Raw genomic sequence first — 17,817 nt, 5'->3', positions numbered from 1 at the left:
TAATTGAAAGGTCCCGCTATTTATACCCTTCGGAGTGTTGGAACACCCTCCAAAGGTGCGCTCCTTTGTCAGTCAAAATTGGCAAAAAAGCGTAATTGATTGCAAAACTGGATCAAATGGTTTTTGAATCTGAATCTCGAAACACTGCTTCTAAATCTCGAAACACTGCTTTTACTTTTGAAAGTGGTTTGTTGTCAAATATACTCGGAGGACGAATTAGTATTCCTTTTTTCCTTGCAACTTCACTTGCAACATTTTTAAATCCTCCTACTCCGTGATTAATGTTATCTAAATAACCTGATTTGTTTACAATTTTTTGATCACTAGCTCTACCTGTAAAGCCCTTCGAAATAAAGTTAATCATACCACACGGGGTACAAAAGACCGCATACTTAATTTGTAATACAAGACTTATACTGAGAATATGTAATTGATTGCAAAACTGGATCAGATGGTTTTTGAATCGGAATCTCGAAACAAACGATTACGCTCTGAATATTACTATACTTATTCAAAAATGCTACCGGAAGAAACTTCTTCATTAGATCGGATTCTGGCCAAAATATTAGCTCTTCCATTTCTCTAGCAATTTTAGTGACACAATTGTTAAAATTTTTAGACAATATAGAGAAGCTTAAACTGAAAAAATCTTGCACAATTTCAAAGGATTTGCTTAACTTAATTTTAGGTAGAAATACCATGAGATGTTTGCTGTTTCACATAGTGCTTCTACCACAAAAACATTATCTTTTCTTATGCCAAGGTATTTAAACGATTGATCCCTCATAACATTAAAATTATGCTACATAAATAGTGACACATCGTCAGTGATACCTGATTCCTTGAACAGATCAGTCACCCCTATTCTGTATTTCGTTTCGAACGAAATTCTCATACAAAAAAATATTTTTTTGTATGAGAATTTCGTTCGAAACGAAATACAGAATAGGGGTGAGTATCTCTATGTTGGCTTGGTATATAGCTGCTTTCACCTGAGCCCATGGATTCAAAACTATTTGAAACTAAAAAAATAATACGTTAAAATAAGCATATAACTGTATTAACGAAACTAGTGTTCAGAATCATAAGGGCCCAACGGCAATGATCGATTATCTTTGGTTAATAACTCGGAAGGATTAACGTTTCTCAATTCGATTGCTGTATTGGAAAATTTTCAGGAAATTTGCCTTCTTCACTGTAGTAATCCTAAGAGAAAATCGATTAAGAGAATGGATAATCGCAGTTAAGCCCTTATAATTTTGAACGCTAGAAATATGTATTCAAAACATGAAATGTTTTGTCATAGAACTACTTGTAATAATTTGACTTACTTGCCACGTGAGACATCCATGGTTTGAGACGATTATGTAAGTCATCGGTTTGGAACTGCGATTCTCACTGTCAGTTAAAACACCACTGTCTACAAACTGCGGGCGTTTACTTTCAAACGATGCTTCTCCGTCACTTTGCCTCTTATGCCTTGTTCAGACTGGATAGTTATAACATGTTATAACGATTGTCAAATAATTGCAACACAGAGACCACCATCAAGATAGCGCTATAACATGTTATAACTCTGTAGTCTGAACGTACTATTACGCTTTTGGACGGGTGGTGTTATATTTAAATCACTATCATTCGAATAATTTGTTGATTCTATAGAGCATACGGGTAACGTAAGTGGATCTTTGTCAGGCATCATTTAGACATATTTTTCAGTCCTCGATTGATGTGGTATGTTCTTGTGTGGTAAAACGTCTTTAATTAATGAATCTTTGAGAATAGCTTTTAGCTTTGATTTTTACGACTCGATAATCTGACGTCTGGAATTTCGAACATCTTCTATAGATACAAATAAGTATTAATCTAAATGTTCATACTCACATCAAAGTGCTTCTGGCAAACATACAACAATTTGTGCAAGTACTGTTGGTAATGGGTTTTTTTAGCATAAACTCTGCACTGTTGTAACCACACTCTGCGCAGATCATATTGCTTCGGCATCGGGAATAACACTAAATCCGGATAGACACTTCTATTGGATGAAATTACAGAGCACTCTATTTTATTGGGAGCACAACAAATTTTAATGCATCTTGAAAAGAGCTTTGCGAACAGTTTTTGGGTTGCGAAAATGAACAAAAACAAGAAGACGCTGTTTTCAAAACAAACAAAATGTCATTATGAGATCATGGTGCATCTGTTCAACAGTGTTACCAACAATCAATACGAAACTTATGATTTTAAATTGGCTCACTACTTGACCTGCCTATTGGTCCCAAGCAAACGATTAACGTACCCCATTCTAGTCGAAATTCTAGTACTACGCAATGTTTGTTTTGATTCGCTATGAAAGTTTGACAGATAAAATGAGGGGTTATTGGTTTTTCCTATGTTTCGAGGGGTGAATCGCTTAGCTTGGGACCGAAGAGAGTACCAGAGCTGAGCCAAAAAGTTGAGCACGTTATTTCGGGACCTTCTAGTCTTAGAGTTACCTCTATGGTATTACCGTTCATTAGTGGTTTGTTCATAAGGTATCGTCTTACCAAAAAACTATTATTTTTAATTTTAAACAACTATTTTTTTAGTACTTTCACTATTTAAATTTTAAAATGTCTTTGGGTTATGGTTTACTGGCATCATACCCTATATACCCTTAAATAACCCAATTACAGTGGTTTAAAGAGCTGTTTGGCGTCGAAGCGTCCTTTCATCATCAAACAGAACGGAAGCGGATATATGTAGGTTTCTGAAAAAGAGTTCTGTTTACGGATGAGAGCAAATTTGAGTTGTTTGGACAGCGAACGTACGGGACTGGTGATCACCAATGACAACAGTAAGATAGCGATCGCTGAGGTACGACTGAAACCATTGCAAAAGGCAGCCGTGGATATCAAACTTGTCTAGTTTTGAGATTGATATGCGGTGATTCAATTTACCGAAAGCAGCAGCAGATATCTGTATGAGTACGATCCGACATACTGTTAGAGATGTAGGAAGTAAGGCACAGCAAGTTAGTGGCAGTGGGGCGAACAGCCATGAAACCATGTTGGTCGATACATATATAGGGCTTACAGTGAGCGAGTAATGGTTCCACAACAACGAGTTCGAACAATTTAGCAACAGCGCTAAGCGAAGTGATACCACGGTAGTTGCCAAGGTCCTGTTTGTTGCACTTCTTGTGTATGGGAAACATGTGCGCTAGCTTCCAACAGGATGGGAAAACGCCGACGTCCACGGATCGTTGAAAAACGGGCAGCAGTGGAGATAACAAACTGTCCAAGTGCGGATTGTACGACGAATTGAGTTTCCTGGAAAACATCTCAGGATTTATGTCAATTCTTCTCATGGTTTGGCCAGAGAGTGGTACGTAACTGGCAGCCAGTCGGGCATTGGCTTCACTCAGTCTCTCGTCCGTGAAAACGCAAGCAGATTTTTCAGAGAATAGATGAGGCCACGTTACCATTATGTATCATAGACGACGGCAGACCAGCTTCATGACGTTGTTCGTTGACAAACTTCCAGAACTGCTTGGGACGTGACTTAAGCTTTCCCTGCAATCCACGCCGATACAGAAGAAAGCACCGTTTCGCAAATCGTTTGTATTCGTGATTGATCCTGCCGTAGTGACGTTGAAGGGATAGTGTGCGATGCTTGGCGAGGGGCACGCTGTACTCAGGACCAGTGTGTCGGATTTAAAATTCAAGCAAAAGTATTTATTGTAATTAATGCATTTCAATGTTGTAATTAAAATAATGCAAATTGTTTTGTCGTATTTAACGTGCTTAAAAGTACACTAAATGTAATTAAATGTACTAAAAATGTAGTTAATGGACTTAATTAAGAAATTACGACTGTAATTAATGAACTTAAAAAGTAGCATGGTGTATCCTTTAAATTTGTCGGACCTCTTAACGGAATCCCTTTATGAAGAGCTTTAAGTGGGTTGGTTTATTTCCTTTAAATACTTGCAGACTTCATCAGTGCCAAGTGGTGTTGAGTACTTGGCACTGATGAAGTCTGCAAGTAGTAGACGAAATACGCGTATCTGTCAAAAGATAAGCAATTATAACGGAATTTAAAGGAAATAAACCAACCCACTCAAAGCTCTTCATAGCATGGTGTAGTCAAAGTAATTAAAGCTGTAATTAATAAAATTAATTTAATAACATCACTTGCCTACGTCGGAATTAAAGGTTGCCCTTCGGGACAATCATGCACATTTTGCCAATTTGCCGGGGTCGGCGTCTTTGACCATTTTCAATCATTTATAGCACGAAAACGTCACTTTTGATCAAAAAGATGTCTGAGATAAAGTGGGGATGTCTTTTTGGGGAAAATATAAACGGTATTTTTTTAAACTAATTTTGATTAAAAATTCCAAAAAAGTGTTTAAAACTCAAATAACACAGCATATTTTCAATATTTAAATTTTTTTTTATTTACCCATCATTCATTTGACCCGTTTGTGGTCTTAATGAATAGTTAAATTTATGCACAAGACAAGAACATTACAAAAAAAAAAAATTTCTAAACTAGACTACAGTACTTTCCCGTTTTTGTCAGCCCCATCTGAAATTTCATAAAGTGACGTCGGATATGGATTCCCGGCCATCTCTGCGAAAAGTGCTGCTGGTGCCTTTATTGAACAGCCTCGCCAGAGCTTCTAGCAGAATGTGCCCTCTTGCGTTGGTACATCTGTTTCCCCACTCCACTGCCTAAGCATTGAAGTCTCCTCCAATGACTACCGATCTTTGTCTAATCAGCTCTTCGGTAAGTCCAACCAGCGTCTCGTGGAACTGCTCCATCATCCATCGGGTGCGTAGCAAATTCATATGAATATTCCGTTAATTTTGACGATCACGAAACCTTCTTCTTGAATAGGGTATCTGCCCATAACTTGTATTGCAGCCATCTCAGCTCTATCCGCCACCAAGTTAGCATTATTGGGAGCGACTCGATAAGGCTGTGCAGTGTCGCAATAATGTAGGTTTATTTGAGTTACCTCTGTTATTGTTGGGACAAAACAATTTAGTGTCATTTGGAGCGAAATGCATGAGAATTCATGCCTAAAAATCAAAAAGTTCAGCAAAATCTGCTGGCTGACAAAATCGGGACAAAGCTGACAAAATTGGGGGTTGACAAAATCGGGAGCTGACAAAATCGGGAACGCACTGTATTACAAAAAGCTATCGCCTTAAAGAGAGTAGTTGTTGAAAGGTTCTTACGGTCAAGTTGAAGTCAAACAATGCAAAACGTCGATAAAAGCACTTCACATAAATCTAATGGGGTCATGTTGTCCATATTGAACATTTCGCGAACCAAGATGAAAAAAATCCCGCTGGCGTAGTCTCCTCTCTGTTGCGTACATCATCATGCGGGGCATCAATTTCTCCTTTCAGCATTTTCGCCACGAAAATCGCTTGAGCGATGGAGCGTCGTCGTTCTAGCGTCTCTAGTCCAAGAAGATGGCAACGTTCCTCATAGGTTGGTAAGTTTGATGGATCATTCCACGGGAGAGTGCAAAGTGCGTATCGAATGATTCAATCCTAGCATTCCAACTGGCATGATACGGGCACCAGGCAACCACACTTGACTCCAAAATTGATCGTACCAGCGAGCAATATAGGGATCGTAAGAGTGCGACTAGTTAGGTACGATCTGAACCAAGTGACAAAAGCAGGAGACATACCAATTTTTTCCAGTCTAGCTAGTAATATCCCATGGTCAACACGATCGAACACAGCTTTAAGATCCGTATAAACAGCGTCGACTTGGGCACCAGAATCCATCCTACGCAGACATGTGGAGAGGAACTGAACTAGATGCGTTGAGACATACCGGTTTGGGAAGAATCCCTGTTGTTCAGTGGAAATGTAGTGCTGGCAGCTGGCAACCAAAGCATCATTTACAATGATCTTGAACACCTTCGAACTAGCACACAGCGATGTGATTCCACGATAGTTTTCAGTATCAGCCTTATCACCTTTCTTGTGGACGTGGAATTTACGTTGCTCTAAGGAAGCATTGCATAAAACAGTCAATGAGTAGACAAGAGCATCTGTACATCTTTTCAATATACATACAAGCGGGAATTCCGTCGGGACCAATAGAGTATGAAGGTTTCAATTTGTCTATGGCTGCTTCAACATGATGCGTTGAGATTTCGAAGGTACTGAATTCAATTGCATCTCTTGGAGAACCATCGAAAGCAGTAACTATTTGCAAGTCCGATGCCACTGAGCTATTAAAAGCAGCCTTGAAGTGTTATTTAAAAAAATACATTTTTACATTAGCGTACTAGCAACAATCAATACGAAACTAACGATTTTAAATTGGTTCACTACTTGACTAGCCTATTGGTCCCAAGCAAACGATTAACGTACCCCAGTCTAGTCGAAATTTTACTACTACACAATGTTTGTTTTGATTTGCTATGAAAGTTTGACAGATAAAATGAGGGGTTAGTGGATTTTCCTAGGTTTCGAGGGGTGATTCGATCAGCTTGGGACCGAAGAGAGTACCAGAGCTTAGCCAAAAAGTTGAGCACGTTATTTCGGGACCTTCTAGTCTTAGAGTTACCTCTATGGTACTAGTGCTCGTGTCTTTGAGACGCATCTCCACAGGCAATCCATTTTCTTTCCTTTTGGAATTACCGAAAGAACAAAACCGCTTCGAGTTCCTACTAAGGCTGTTCTGCGTCCAAATGACGTATCGTTTATAAAGAAAAGAAAAATAAATTGTAATTTAAAAAAAAGCTCATTAGGATAGACGCTACCTATCGACCCATCAACACATGCACCGGGGACCATCGGGTTTACTTCCCTTCCGAAGGAAGGTGTTATCAGAGATTTGAATTCTGACGGCGCCGACTGGGATTGAGTAAGAGGCAGTCACGCTTACCACTACCCACTACACCACCGTCGCAACTAATTTTTAAACTTCTGGTTAGCAGGCTTTTTTATGTAATTATTTTTCATGAGGTTTATTTTATTAAAATAATAATATTGTCGCGCTTATGTAAAATTCTCATTTGGTTACGGTCGAAGCGCGCTGCTCATAAGCGCGATGCAACCCCGCCCATAAGGATTATACACAGGTGTGTAACTTTGATAAAATTTTATGGCAGCAGCTTGAGGAGCGAATCCTGGATAAAAAGCCGCCGTGTGTTAAATCAACGGCCGCAGTCGTTCGGCGATGAACATAAAACAGATGGTATAATCCTTTTTTGAGAAATTATCCTGCCACACACAATATATTGGGGAAATGGATGTAATGTCGGACTAAATGCTCCTAATTTGGGCCCATACATAAATTCAGCAATCGACTAAATTTTCAATAGCGACCAAAAATATCCATTAGTATCGTCCCAATGACGTTTTTTTTTTAATTTCATTCAATATAGTTCCCTTTTAGCTCGATACACTTAATACAGCGGTTTTTTAACTTCATGATCCCGTCCGGAAAGTAATTTTTCAGAAGGTCTGCAAAATACTCCTCCGCGGCGTCGATGATTTCCTCTCGTGAGCTGATTTTTTTTTATTGATGAGCCATCTTTTGGGAAGAGATAATAGTCTGAGGGAGCCAAATCGGGCGAAAACGGTGGATGCGGAAGCAATTGGAGCCGTAAGTCATTGGAAATTCATCTAACTTGACCAGTAATTTGGTTTCCAAAAATTATGATAATTAATCTCAAGAGAGCTTCGTCATTGAAAAAATGACAGGAATGCGTCTCATGATAGCTATAGGACCTGTTATGTCATTCTCACATGACGGACATGATATTTACCAGCAATGTCCATAACACACAATTATGCAAAGTCGGAGAAGAAGGAGTTTGTCCGATTCGTCATTTGGCGTGGAACTGATCAGGGAGGATATTGAACTTTCTTGAACCATCGTAGCACAAAAGAAGTACTTTGCCACTGCATCATTATCTATTATATGACGCAAATACATCAGAAACTGCATTGATTCAAGGAATTTCTTTTTGTGTGGATTGAAAATGCATAATGTCGTTAACGCTGATGCAAAGTTTAATTTTAATTTATGTCACCTTTTAAAATGTTGAAGGAGTAAAACAATGATATACTCTATTCAAAATCGTCTTTCGCTCAGCGCTTTATCTTAAAACTAAACAATTTTTTTATTAATTTATTAATTTATCATTAAATGAGTTGTTCATCCACTAACTCTTTTCGTCCCAAGCACTTTAGTCCACCTCCAAAGGATTCGTGTGAGCCGGTCCTTGATGGCTGCAAATGTTCGACGCAATCAGCGACATCCTCTTGTAGTTATCCAGGAACACTCCGGAATGAATCCGCTGGATGTTTTGTTCCACTCTGTAGTTAGCCTGTGGATCGAATGGAAAGTTTCGGTTACATTTCTCTTCGTTCATGCACGGTCAAATGAGCGTGTCGAACAAACCTCAGTGCACCATGTCTGAGTCATCAGAATTTCGTGTTCGGCAGATGGTAGACCTTTCCGGACGGCCCGGCTTGCACGAGATAATACACACGCCATGGTGTAGATGTCAATGGCCGCGTCAGCCACTCGGGCCAAGAGGAACTGTCGCTCCACGATGTCCTTACCGTGCTTAATCAGCAGGGATTCGATGGTTTGGCTGAAGAGGTCGATGCTCTGTGTGGAGAAAAACTAGTTATTAGGGTTTTAAAATCAAGACATTTTACAAATTTGACCAAGAACCGTTCTTTGAAGCTCTGCGCCCTCTGTTATATATGCGCTCCATTTAAAACAACGATTTTAGCCCTTTTGCATGGATTTTTATCCGTGCCATTATCGCTGACTAAATAAGCTATTACTAAATACATTCCTATACATATTACTATTAAGAGCGAATGGATTTGAGACGGGTGGGGCGCGCACATCTTAGTGACCTGCCATGTATAAAAATACGCTACAGGGGAGGGTACCTTCTTTAAACCCCTTCCCCTTGTAGTGCATTTTTCGTATTATTTTTTTATTTCTGCTTCTTCCCTTACAGAACCATAATTTGTTTGAAAAAGGACATCGTTCGATATTTTGGGCTTAACCCCTTGCGCCACCTTTAAATGATAACGAAAAATGCTCAATTTTTCATATACACTGAAACCTCCATTTACGAAGTCTTTTTTACGCAGTATTCAGTTAACTTAACGTCCCACTTTTGACGAAGTAAATCCCAAATAACGAGGTTTTTTTTTTACGAAATAGCGATTTTCTTTTTGCCATTGTGGGAAACTGGGAAATACTGTGAAATACCTCGGAGTGACGTGTAAGGACCGGAAATCCATGTCTGTTGCCATTTTGATATCCAAAACCTCAATTCCATTTTGTAAAAAAACCCTTGCAAGGTAATTTTGTCGCGAAACAAATGAAGTCCGCCAACGTAAACCAACAAAATGAACAGGTAGGGGGATTCTCCTCTACCCGATTGTATTTTAGGTTCGCGAATGTAGGTTTCGGTTCACGAAAAAATGGCCTTACAAGGTTTGTTCACAAAATGGAGTTGAGGCTTTTTCAATTGTTGGTCTTGAACTGGGACCGGAAATCCAAGATGACGACTTCTGGTGCAATACTGTCAAATACTCCATTACTGGGTATTTTTGGAATCCTTGTCTGACGCCATTTTAAAATCCAAGATGGCGGCTTTCCGATACAGAAAAAAACATAAATATGCTGTCAAATACCTCACAATATTGATATTTTTACAATCGGGGTGACGTGTAGAAACCGAAAATCCATGTCTGATGCAATTTTGATCCAAGATGATGGTTTCTGGTGACTGTTTTTTCCTTTGATTTGTTTTCCGTCGATCTTGTTTTCCGTGCTGAGCACCAATGCTACCGACGCCAGGGAGGCAGCTCCCACACCTGGACCCTACCTATCGACCCATCAACCCATGAACCGGGGACCAACGCCTTCCTTCCCGTGATCAGAGATGTTATGCCTCAGAACATCCCGGCGGCGCCGACTGGGATTGAACCCAGGCCTGCTGGGGTGAGAGGTAATCACGCTTACCACTACACCAACGGCGCCGCTCAGTGACTGGTTTGAAAATTAATTAATTTCTGATGCCAAAGAGTAATAATCGCATAAAGGGTTGGCATTTAAAGTTCTTTTCGTTTTGGATGACGCCTTCAGTCAATTCAGAATTGGACACTTGGTCAAACTACACTCCGACGAAACACTATCTGTACTGGCAGCAAAGAAGGTTTTTACAATCCGATATTGTGTCCAGTTTGTTGGGATCACATGTTCTGTAGTTAAAAATTGCACTCTCAATCAGTGCTGATCAAAATCATTTCATCTACACTCAACATAGCTGAAAATGGAGACAACCTTAACAGATAGACCAACTATCTGCATGAATTAGAATTTTGACATAACAGCATTCCCTTGATCAAGGCAACCTCTGAGTATCGAAGTCATCATTTGTTTTTCTTTATTCGTGGCTGGATGTTCATTAACGCCTCTGTTGTTGTCAATATTAATATTCGTCTCAAGGGGTAAGTCACTCAGCACAGAGTGCAGAAAGTAGATTCGGCATAGCTTGGGCACGTCCATCGGCACACCTTCGGCACAATCTCGTAGGCATTGGATTGTTCATTAAATAAAATGGAAGCACTGCTGGACAGCTGTCATTGAAGTTGTTCACAACATTACGTGCTGTTTGATTGTGTATTTCAGAAACATACTCTAATTGAATAATACTACTAGAGAAACTCAGACCAGTAATTCACTTCTCGGTTCACATTTAAATTCGAAATGTAGGCTTCCGAGGGCTGTCGATTGCTATCGATGCCGGTCACAAGTCTTTCAGCTACTACGCAAATGGAGTGTACTACGAACCGGAATGCAAGAGCAATTTGGATGGATTGGATCATCTGATCAACTGTGGCCTTACCACCGATGCGACGTATGTAAATTTGACGTGAGATTTCGATTTAAATTTGAATTAAGTAAAAGAGTAGTTTTATTTTCGGATATGTGTCATCTTATACGAGATAAAATAAATGATTTTCGATTTTTGAAATAAAAATAAAAGTTAATTAGGTTGAGTGGAAGCATTAAAAACTCCTTGTGATTGTGCCGTGAAAAGTAGTCGGTCAATTGGCCGTCTACCAAACCAAACTCATTTGAACAATACCGAACTAATTTTCACGGCACAATCACACGGAATTTTTATTGCTTCTACTCAATCTAATTAACTGACAATTTTTAAACTGAATTTCACTTGTTGAGGTACTACGATCGAATTCTCCCGAAACTCGAACCCGATGGTAAAACCGAACGTCTTAGATTGGGATCGTTCCTCTTGGCATAAACCATTCCGACGTGGAAAACTTCCGAGAGCTTCTTGTCCGGAATCATAATCTTTTCAAAATTGGCCTTGTCTTTGTCGTTCTTTTCAACAGCTTCACCGACGGAATGCCCTCCTTACCATCCTTCTCGATCTGCTTCAAGAAATCGACCTTCTTCTTACTGGTCAGGAAAAAGATTGACTTTTCGCACAGCACCGTAATCGTATCGATCAGCTCGTATCCCAGCAGCCAAGTCTTCAGCGAGATTGATTTGCTGTAGATGGTTTCCTCGTCTACGCCGACCGCCGTCAGATTACAATCCACCTTCTGCAGCGAATCATCATGGGAGAACTCTGATTCCTCCCAGCTGGCGTAGAGGCGTTTTATTCGTCGGTAGAAGAAATCCTTATCGAGCACGATATTCGACATTTTCGGGGCCGTTGCGATTGCAAACCTAAACATTCAAGCTGTCAGAAATACTGGGTTGCCAAATATACCATACTATTTTTTGAAAAATCACAGCTTGCTCTATGCCCGGCACAATCGGCAAACCAGCGGCACACTGAGAAAAATGTTGACCCAAAATTAGTGTGCGGAGTGACCTACCCCTTGATTCGTCTTCATCTTGGTGGGGATGATTTTGAGGATCAAATACAAAATGATCATTTTCATTTTACACAAATATAGCGCTGAAGAACGTGTCGTGTTGGTTTTTGCACACAGATCGATGGCAAATAATTGCCTCATTCGAAATCGATGATAATATCGAGGTTTTACGTTCTGGGGTTGACAATATTAAAAATAATCAATAATTCCCAAAATTAAATTGATTATTTTACTTTTGAGGGTCGGTTCTGATTTTGATAATTTTGGGTTGGATTATCAAAAACTGGTGAATATCAACACACACGAAGTCGTTGATGTATAATGAACTCATTTGTTCATTTCGCTCGTATGTAACAGCGAAGATTTTCAAAACAAACGCAATTCAGAAGAAGCATGTCAGAAGGGCATAACTCGAAACGTAAACAATGAATTTGAACGTCGATTTCTCTTCAATGACCACACACCCACAGAATCTGACTACACCAGCTCACAGAACAAACATTTCTCTGTCAGATGATTTAGTTAGTTTGAGTGGGTGTGTTGTCATTCGTTAGAAACCAACGATCCAAGTCATTGTTTACGTTTCGAGTTAGACCCTTCTGACATGTTTCCCCTGAATTGAAGCGCTGCTCCTTGCGTGTGATAGTAAATGCTAAAAACAGACACTACTATCAATAACTGCTGGAAGCCAATTTGACCAGCTTCCGTAACATGGAGATAAACCAGGGTAAGACGAATTGAATGTCCAAATTATTCAGCTAGGGAAAAGAATTAATGGTGATGGGTTTTCCGAAGAAGCTTTAGCATGAATTGTCGAAGACCTAATTTAAATTGTGCATGAACTGGATGAAGATAAGAAGGATGTATACGAGGAATCTGACACAGATATTGAAGATCCAAAAGAATTTTCCCCAAATAATTAACAGAAGGCATCAGTGAGTTTCAATTGAAAAGGCTTTTAAATTGTTATGCTATATACGACCACTAATTCCAGATGTATCTTCAGTGCTAACATTTGAAAACGGCACAAAAGCCATTTGTAAACAAATGGTTTGTGGGCCCTTTACTCACTACTTGAAGTACACCCACGCGACACAACAGCAACATCGGGTAGGGGAAATTTTCCCCTTCCTGACGATGCTGTTGATTTGCGTGGGCGTTCTTCGGGTAGCGAGTAAAGGGCCCACAAACCATTTGTTTACAAATGGCTTTTGCGCCGTTTTCAAATGTTAGCACTGTAATGATTCCAGCGACTATGACGAAGAATTCCATCGTAGTACGTGTGCTTGTTTATGAAAGTGAGTAAATTATCACCGTTTTTCTTCTTTAGTAGGTTGATTAATTTCCCGTAACCAGAGAAACTTAAGTTAAATTAACATTTCAAATAATATGAATAAAGAAAAAAAAAAAGCAAAAACATTATTTTAAAACCACAGACAAACATGCATATCACTGGTAATTGTCAATTGAAATGTTTTTAGTTGGTTTTATCGCCTATGGCCAATCATACAGACAATCCTTGCGTTTGATGTTTACCCTTCAAACCCTTGCGTTTGATGTTTACACACTACCGCCATCTGTTCAACGTACTACCCATCACCGTATAGTCAACAGATGGCGGTAGTGTTTTAGTGACGATGTTTAATATTGAAAAAATCCAATGTCAACTACACGTCACTAGAACGTCAATCAACTATAACTTTAAAATATTCAGCTGATAACATGTTTAATGGGGCATAAAGCAAAATCTCCTGAAGCTTCATAATGTCCATCGTATACATTAACAACAACAGATCACATGTTGCACTTTTAGACCTCAAGGTCTTTAATCCACGGTATTCTTGTATAACCTAGAACACGAATTTATTCAAGCATTTATACAAACATGTCGAGTGTTAGTTTAAAAATAGTTCTTTTTTACGAAGTAAATCTCAAATAAAGAGTTTTTACGCTATTATTCGACTTGCAACCCCCCGGTTTCGTTCATAAATGGAGCATTCAGTGTATTGTGGGGTATTTGACAGTATTTCCCAGTTTTTCTGTAACCGGAAACTAGCCTGAATTTCAAAATGACGCCAACAATGGATTTCCGGTTCCAACACGTCACTATGATTCCAAAAATACCCATATTGTGGGGTATTTGACACTATTTTCCCGTTTTATGTAACCTAAAGCCGCCATATTGGATTTGCCGACATATTCTGGTGTATTTCACAGTATTTCATAGTATTTCCCAGCTTTTTCTGTAACCGGAAGCCGTCATCTTGGATTCCAAAATGAAATCAGGCAAGGATTTCCAATCCCTACACGTCTCTCCGATTCCAAAAATACCCATATTGTGGGGTATTTGACAGTATTATTCAGTTTTACTGTAACCAGAAGCCGCCATCTTGGATATAAAAATGGTGACGGACATGGATTAGCGTTCCCTACAGGTCACTCTGTTTTCAAAAATACCCATATTGTGGGGTATTTGGCAATATTTTCCATAATCATTTTCCACATGGAAAAACATGTCCCCGAGCGATTTTGAAAAATCAGCACCACCCTACTGTTTTATTCCTTCCGAAATAAACCAGGTAATGCCTTCATTTATGCGCTGGGCGGTACCGTCCATCCGCCGCTGTTTCTCGGCGGTCCTTCAACCGATTACTCTGATTTTGTGTGTGTGAACTATAAACTAGTTATCTTCATGAAATAAGTTCAGTTGATTGAAGGACAGTCGATAAAGAGCGGTGGGTGGACGGTTCCACTAACCGCATAAATGAAGGGATTACCGTACAAATTGTTCCGGTGTACTCATTTCCTACGAATTTCATGTGGATTTTGACACCCAATGGCCTGTAGTTCTTAAACGTAATAAAAAAAAACAGAATAAAATGTACAAGGTTTCCAAACTTACCTGAGCACACATTTTCGCAGAGTCCTTCAACGGATCGGCCACAAACGGGCTCAAATCTGTACCGGAACCTCCCATTTTACGCGACACTCGTTTCGTTCCTTCCTGGAAAACCGTTCCCAGATTCATCAGTGGATTTTTCATTGCCGTCTGCAATCCCTTCAGTTGCTTTCCGGCGTTCTGTATGCCAGTCAGTGCGATGAACAATCTCAACACATCGTTTGCTCCTTCGAAGATTCTAAATACTCGCATGTCCCTCAGGAACTGCTCCAATCCGGGCGCTTGCATGTAACCGTTTCCTCCCAGCAACTGAATAGCTTCATCACAGACATACCATCCCGCTTCCGTCCCAAACACCTTGGTAATGGCTGCTTCCAGGTGATAATCGGTCGATCCGGCATCCATGTTTCCCGACACCATAAAACCCAACGATTGAGCCACGTAGTGATGCATAGCCATCTTGGCCAGTTTCTCCTGGACATTTTCAAACTCCATCAATTTACGCTTGAACTGAACACGGTTTGATACATGTTCGGCGGCCTTCTCGATACAGGCTCGCATCGTGCCCGTCAGCATTGCACACAATCCAAACCTTCCGGAATTCAAAATGTTGACCGCAACCTTAAATCCGTTGCCAACCTCTCCAAGTACATTTTCCACCGGAACCTTAACATCATCGAAGTAAACATCTGTCGTAACGGAACACTTCAAGCCCATTTTCTTCTCTGGCGGTCCCGAACTCACACCGTTGAATCCACGCTCCACAATGAATGCAGTCATTTTATCCTTCTTTTGACCCGTTTTCGGATCGACCACTTCGGTTTGGGCAAACGTTGTGAAAATATCCGCTATTCCACCTCCCGAGCACCACAGCTTGGAACCGTTTAAGATGAAGTATTTGCCGCATGGGCTTAGAACAGCCCTGGTTTTCACTGACGCCGCGTCCGACCCTACCGATGGCTCAGTGAGAGCAAATGCTCCCATGACACGACCCGTGCTCAGCTGTGGCAGATACTTCTTCTTTTGCGCTTCCGTTCCGTACAGCAAGATTCCTTTCGTTCCGATCGATTGATGTGCTCCAATGTGGATTGTGAAGGCTAGATCGCTACCTCCGCTGATTTCACCCAAACGCGCTGCTTGCATGTTTGTCAAGCCCAGACCGCCGTATTCCTCCGGAATGGAGGTACCCATAATGCCCAACTCCCAGGCGGCATTCATTGTGTTTTCGTCTACATTGCTGGTTTCATCATTCTTTGTACGATTGTTGGTTTCCTGCAAGATGGAATAGTTCGTTTTAATTTTGACGGTATTATCTCTAAGTTGAGCAAACACGAGCTTACATTGAAAAATCGATTAACTGGGTCGATGAACGCCTGAATGTACTCTTTCTGCTCTGCGTTCAGAGGATCCGGATATGGAAACAGTTGTGAAGTCTGCACCTTACCGCTGAAAACGTTCATCATGAAGGATTGATTCGGTTTCGGCGGTTCGGAATTGAGCTTTGCCGTTGTGGAGAGGCATCTGCCAGAATTTTGAAATATAGGTTACGTAAAGATTTTTTCCGGTCTCGAGCGAGACTTCCATGATACCAACCTTACTGCTCCGTAGCGCACCAACTGCTGACCGTTTCGGCTCAACACTTGCCCAGTTAGTTGGAACATCTTCAGGTAACAAAACTTATTTGATTGCCAAAGAGTATTTTCTAAGCAAGTGACACCTTGTAGCTCGAAGTTGAAGATTGAAGCGTGTACTGCGGTTGAAATTCCACTACGGAATGAATATGGATTCCATAGAATTGTAGGCTCGTGCACCTTGCGTTTTATCAATCAACCTGATTTAGATATCGCATTATCTGGATCAATTTCACTGTTTTGTAATGTAATGACTTGCTCGTGACTGTGTTGGATATATCAGTCTGGTAAGTCACCATCGATAACAAGAGTGGATAAGAATACGTTAAAACATTTTGCGGTGGACTTGCGGATTGACCTTTGTTTTGGGTGCCTACATTCACGGGAATTCCATTTTAAAAAGCGATATCCACGGGGGGCTGTTATCTACATAGGAAATATTTGTTTAAAATTAAATGTAGTATCTCGTGGAAAGGTTAATGTTCTAATAAAGACAGCAAAGTTACGGTTGATACTACATTGTTGTGTTATGAATGGTGTGGTACAGTTATGGCATAATCACAAGCAAATTGATATTTTTCCGCTCTCATACGCTCTCAATATCACGCGTGATATTGGAGCAAAATATCATGCTTGATATTGATTTTACATATTGTGATATTATTGTGAGACTATTCACAACGTGCAAAAATCAAGCTGAGAGTTGAATCGACGCAAAAATGATTCCGTTGCACCTCGTTTTCTTAGAAAGAGAAGGTATAATAATGCTATCTCTTTTTTCTATTCACCGATGGCAGACACGTTATGCCGTTATGGAAGTTTCGGTTGCGTTCGAGTGTAAAGCCAAAATCATGTAACTCAATCTCACCACAGTTTGGTGAGATTTGCAGCTGGTGAGTTTTGTTAGCTTGATATTCTTAGCTACAATATCACAGCTTGCAATATCAACCGCAGTTGTTTGCTTGTCGATTTTTGTCTACGAACATCAAGCGTGATCTTGTTCTTTGGTGAGCTTTGATTTTTTGATATTTTTCCAACACTGGTGTGGTAAGAGCAGTAGTTTTGTAGTTTTGTTTTTCTCTCACTTTGCATCTCATTTCGTATTACCGGAATGATCCGTAACAAGCCTGAATTCGATCGCAATTGCCCATACACATCTTTCTTAGCACACAATGAATCCTCCTCTTCCAGTTATTTAAAAACACTTTCTCGTATATGACTTTACCACTCTCGAGCAGAGCCTATTGTAAACTCTCATGGTGTGGTAAGTATAAGTCCTGCAAGATTGGACTCTGGCATGTACCGGAAGATCTTATGAGAAAAGTTTGAATTCCTCGGCCACGATCCACGACTTTCAAAACTTCTGGTATTTGGTCAT

The 17,817-nt window shown here is 40.1% G+C and overlaps 1 protein-coding gene across 1 annotated transcript; it reads right to left on the bottom strand.

Annotated features, from left to right (window-relative positions):
- Positions 1-8,212: 8,212 nt before the first annotated feature.
- LOC135714929 (very long-chain specific acyl-CoA dehydrogenase, mitochondrial-like) lies at positions 8,213-16,532 on the bottom strand. Its single transcript, XM_065238324.1, has 5 exons — positions 16,402-16,532; positions 16,149-16,329; positions 14,812-16,080; positions 8,428-8,640; positions 8,213-8,353 (listed from the first exon to the last, which is right to left on the bottom strand). Exons 1-5 carry the CDS (start codon positions 16,467-16,469, stop codon positions 8,213-8,215), a joined length of 1,872 nt encoding a protein of 623 aa, XP_065094396.1. The 5' UTR covers positions 16,470-16,532.
- Positions 16,533-17,817: the final 1,285 nt, after the last annotated feature.

This window comes from Ochlerotatus camptorhynchus, unplaced genomic scaffold, assembly GCF_037179485.1.
Source record: "Ochlerotatus camptorhynchus isolate MF236.1 unplaced genomic scaffold, CSIRO-AGI_Acam_v1.1 ptg000764l, whole genome shotgun sequence".
NCBI lineage: Eukaryota > Metazoa > Arthropoda > Insecta > Diptera > Culicidae > Ochlerotatus > Ochlerotatus camptorhynchus.
Note: the sequence above shows the minus strand (reverse complement) of the source record. Positions and strands in the feature narration are given on the sequence as shown.

Excerpts from the sequence above, each read along its gene's own strand:
- LOC135714929 (XM_065238324.1), bottom strand. The coding sequence starts at position 16,469 with ATGTTCCAACTAACTGGGCAAGTGTTGAGCCGAAACGGTCAGCAGTTG. Across the intron at positions 16,081-16,148 it reads CAGTTAATCGATTTTTCAAT|GAAACCAACAATCGTACAAA; the intron begins GTAAGCTCGTGT and ends TCCATCTTGCAG. Across the intron at positions 8,641-14,811 it reads CTGCGAAAATGTGTGCTCAG|AGCATCGACCTCTTCAGCCA; the intron begins GTAAGTTTGGAA and ends TTCTCCACACAG.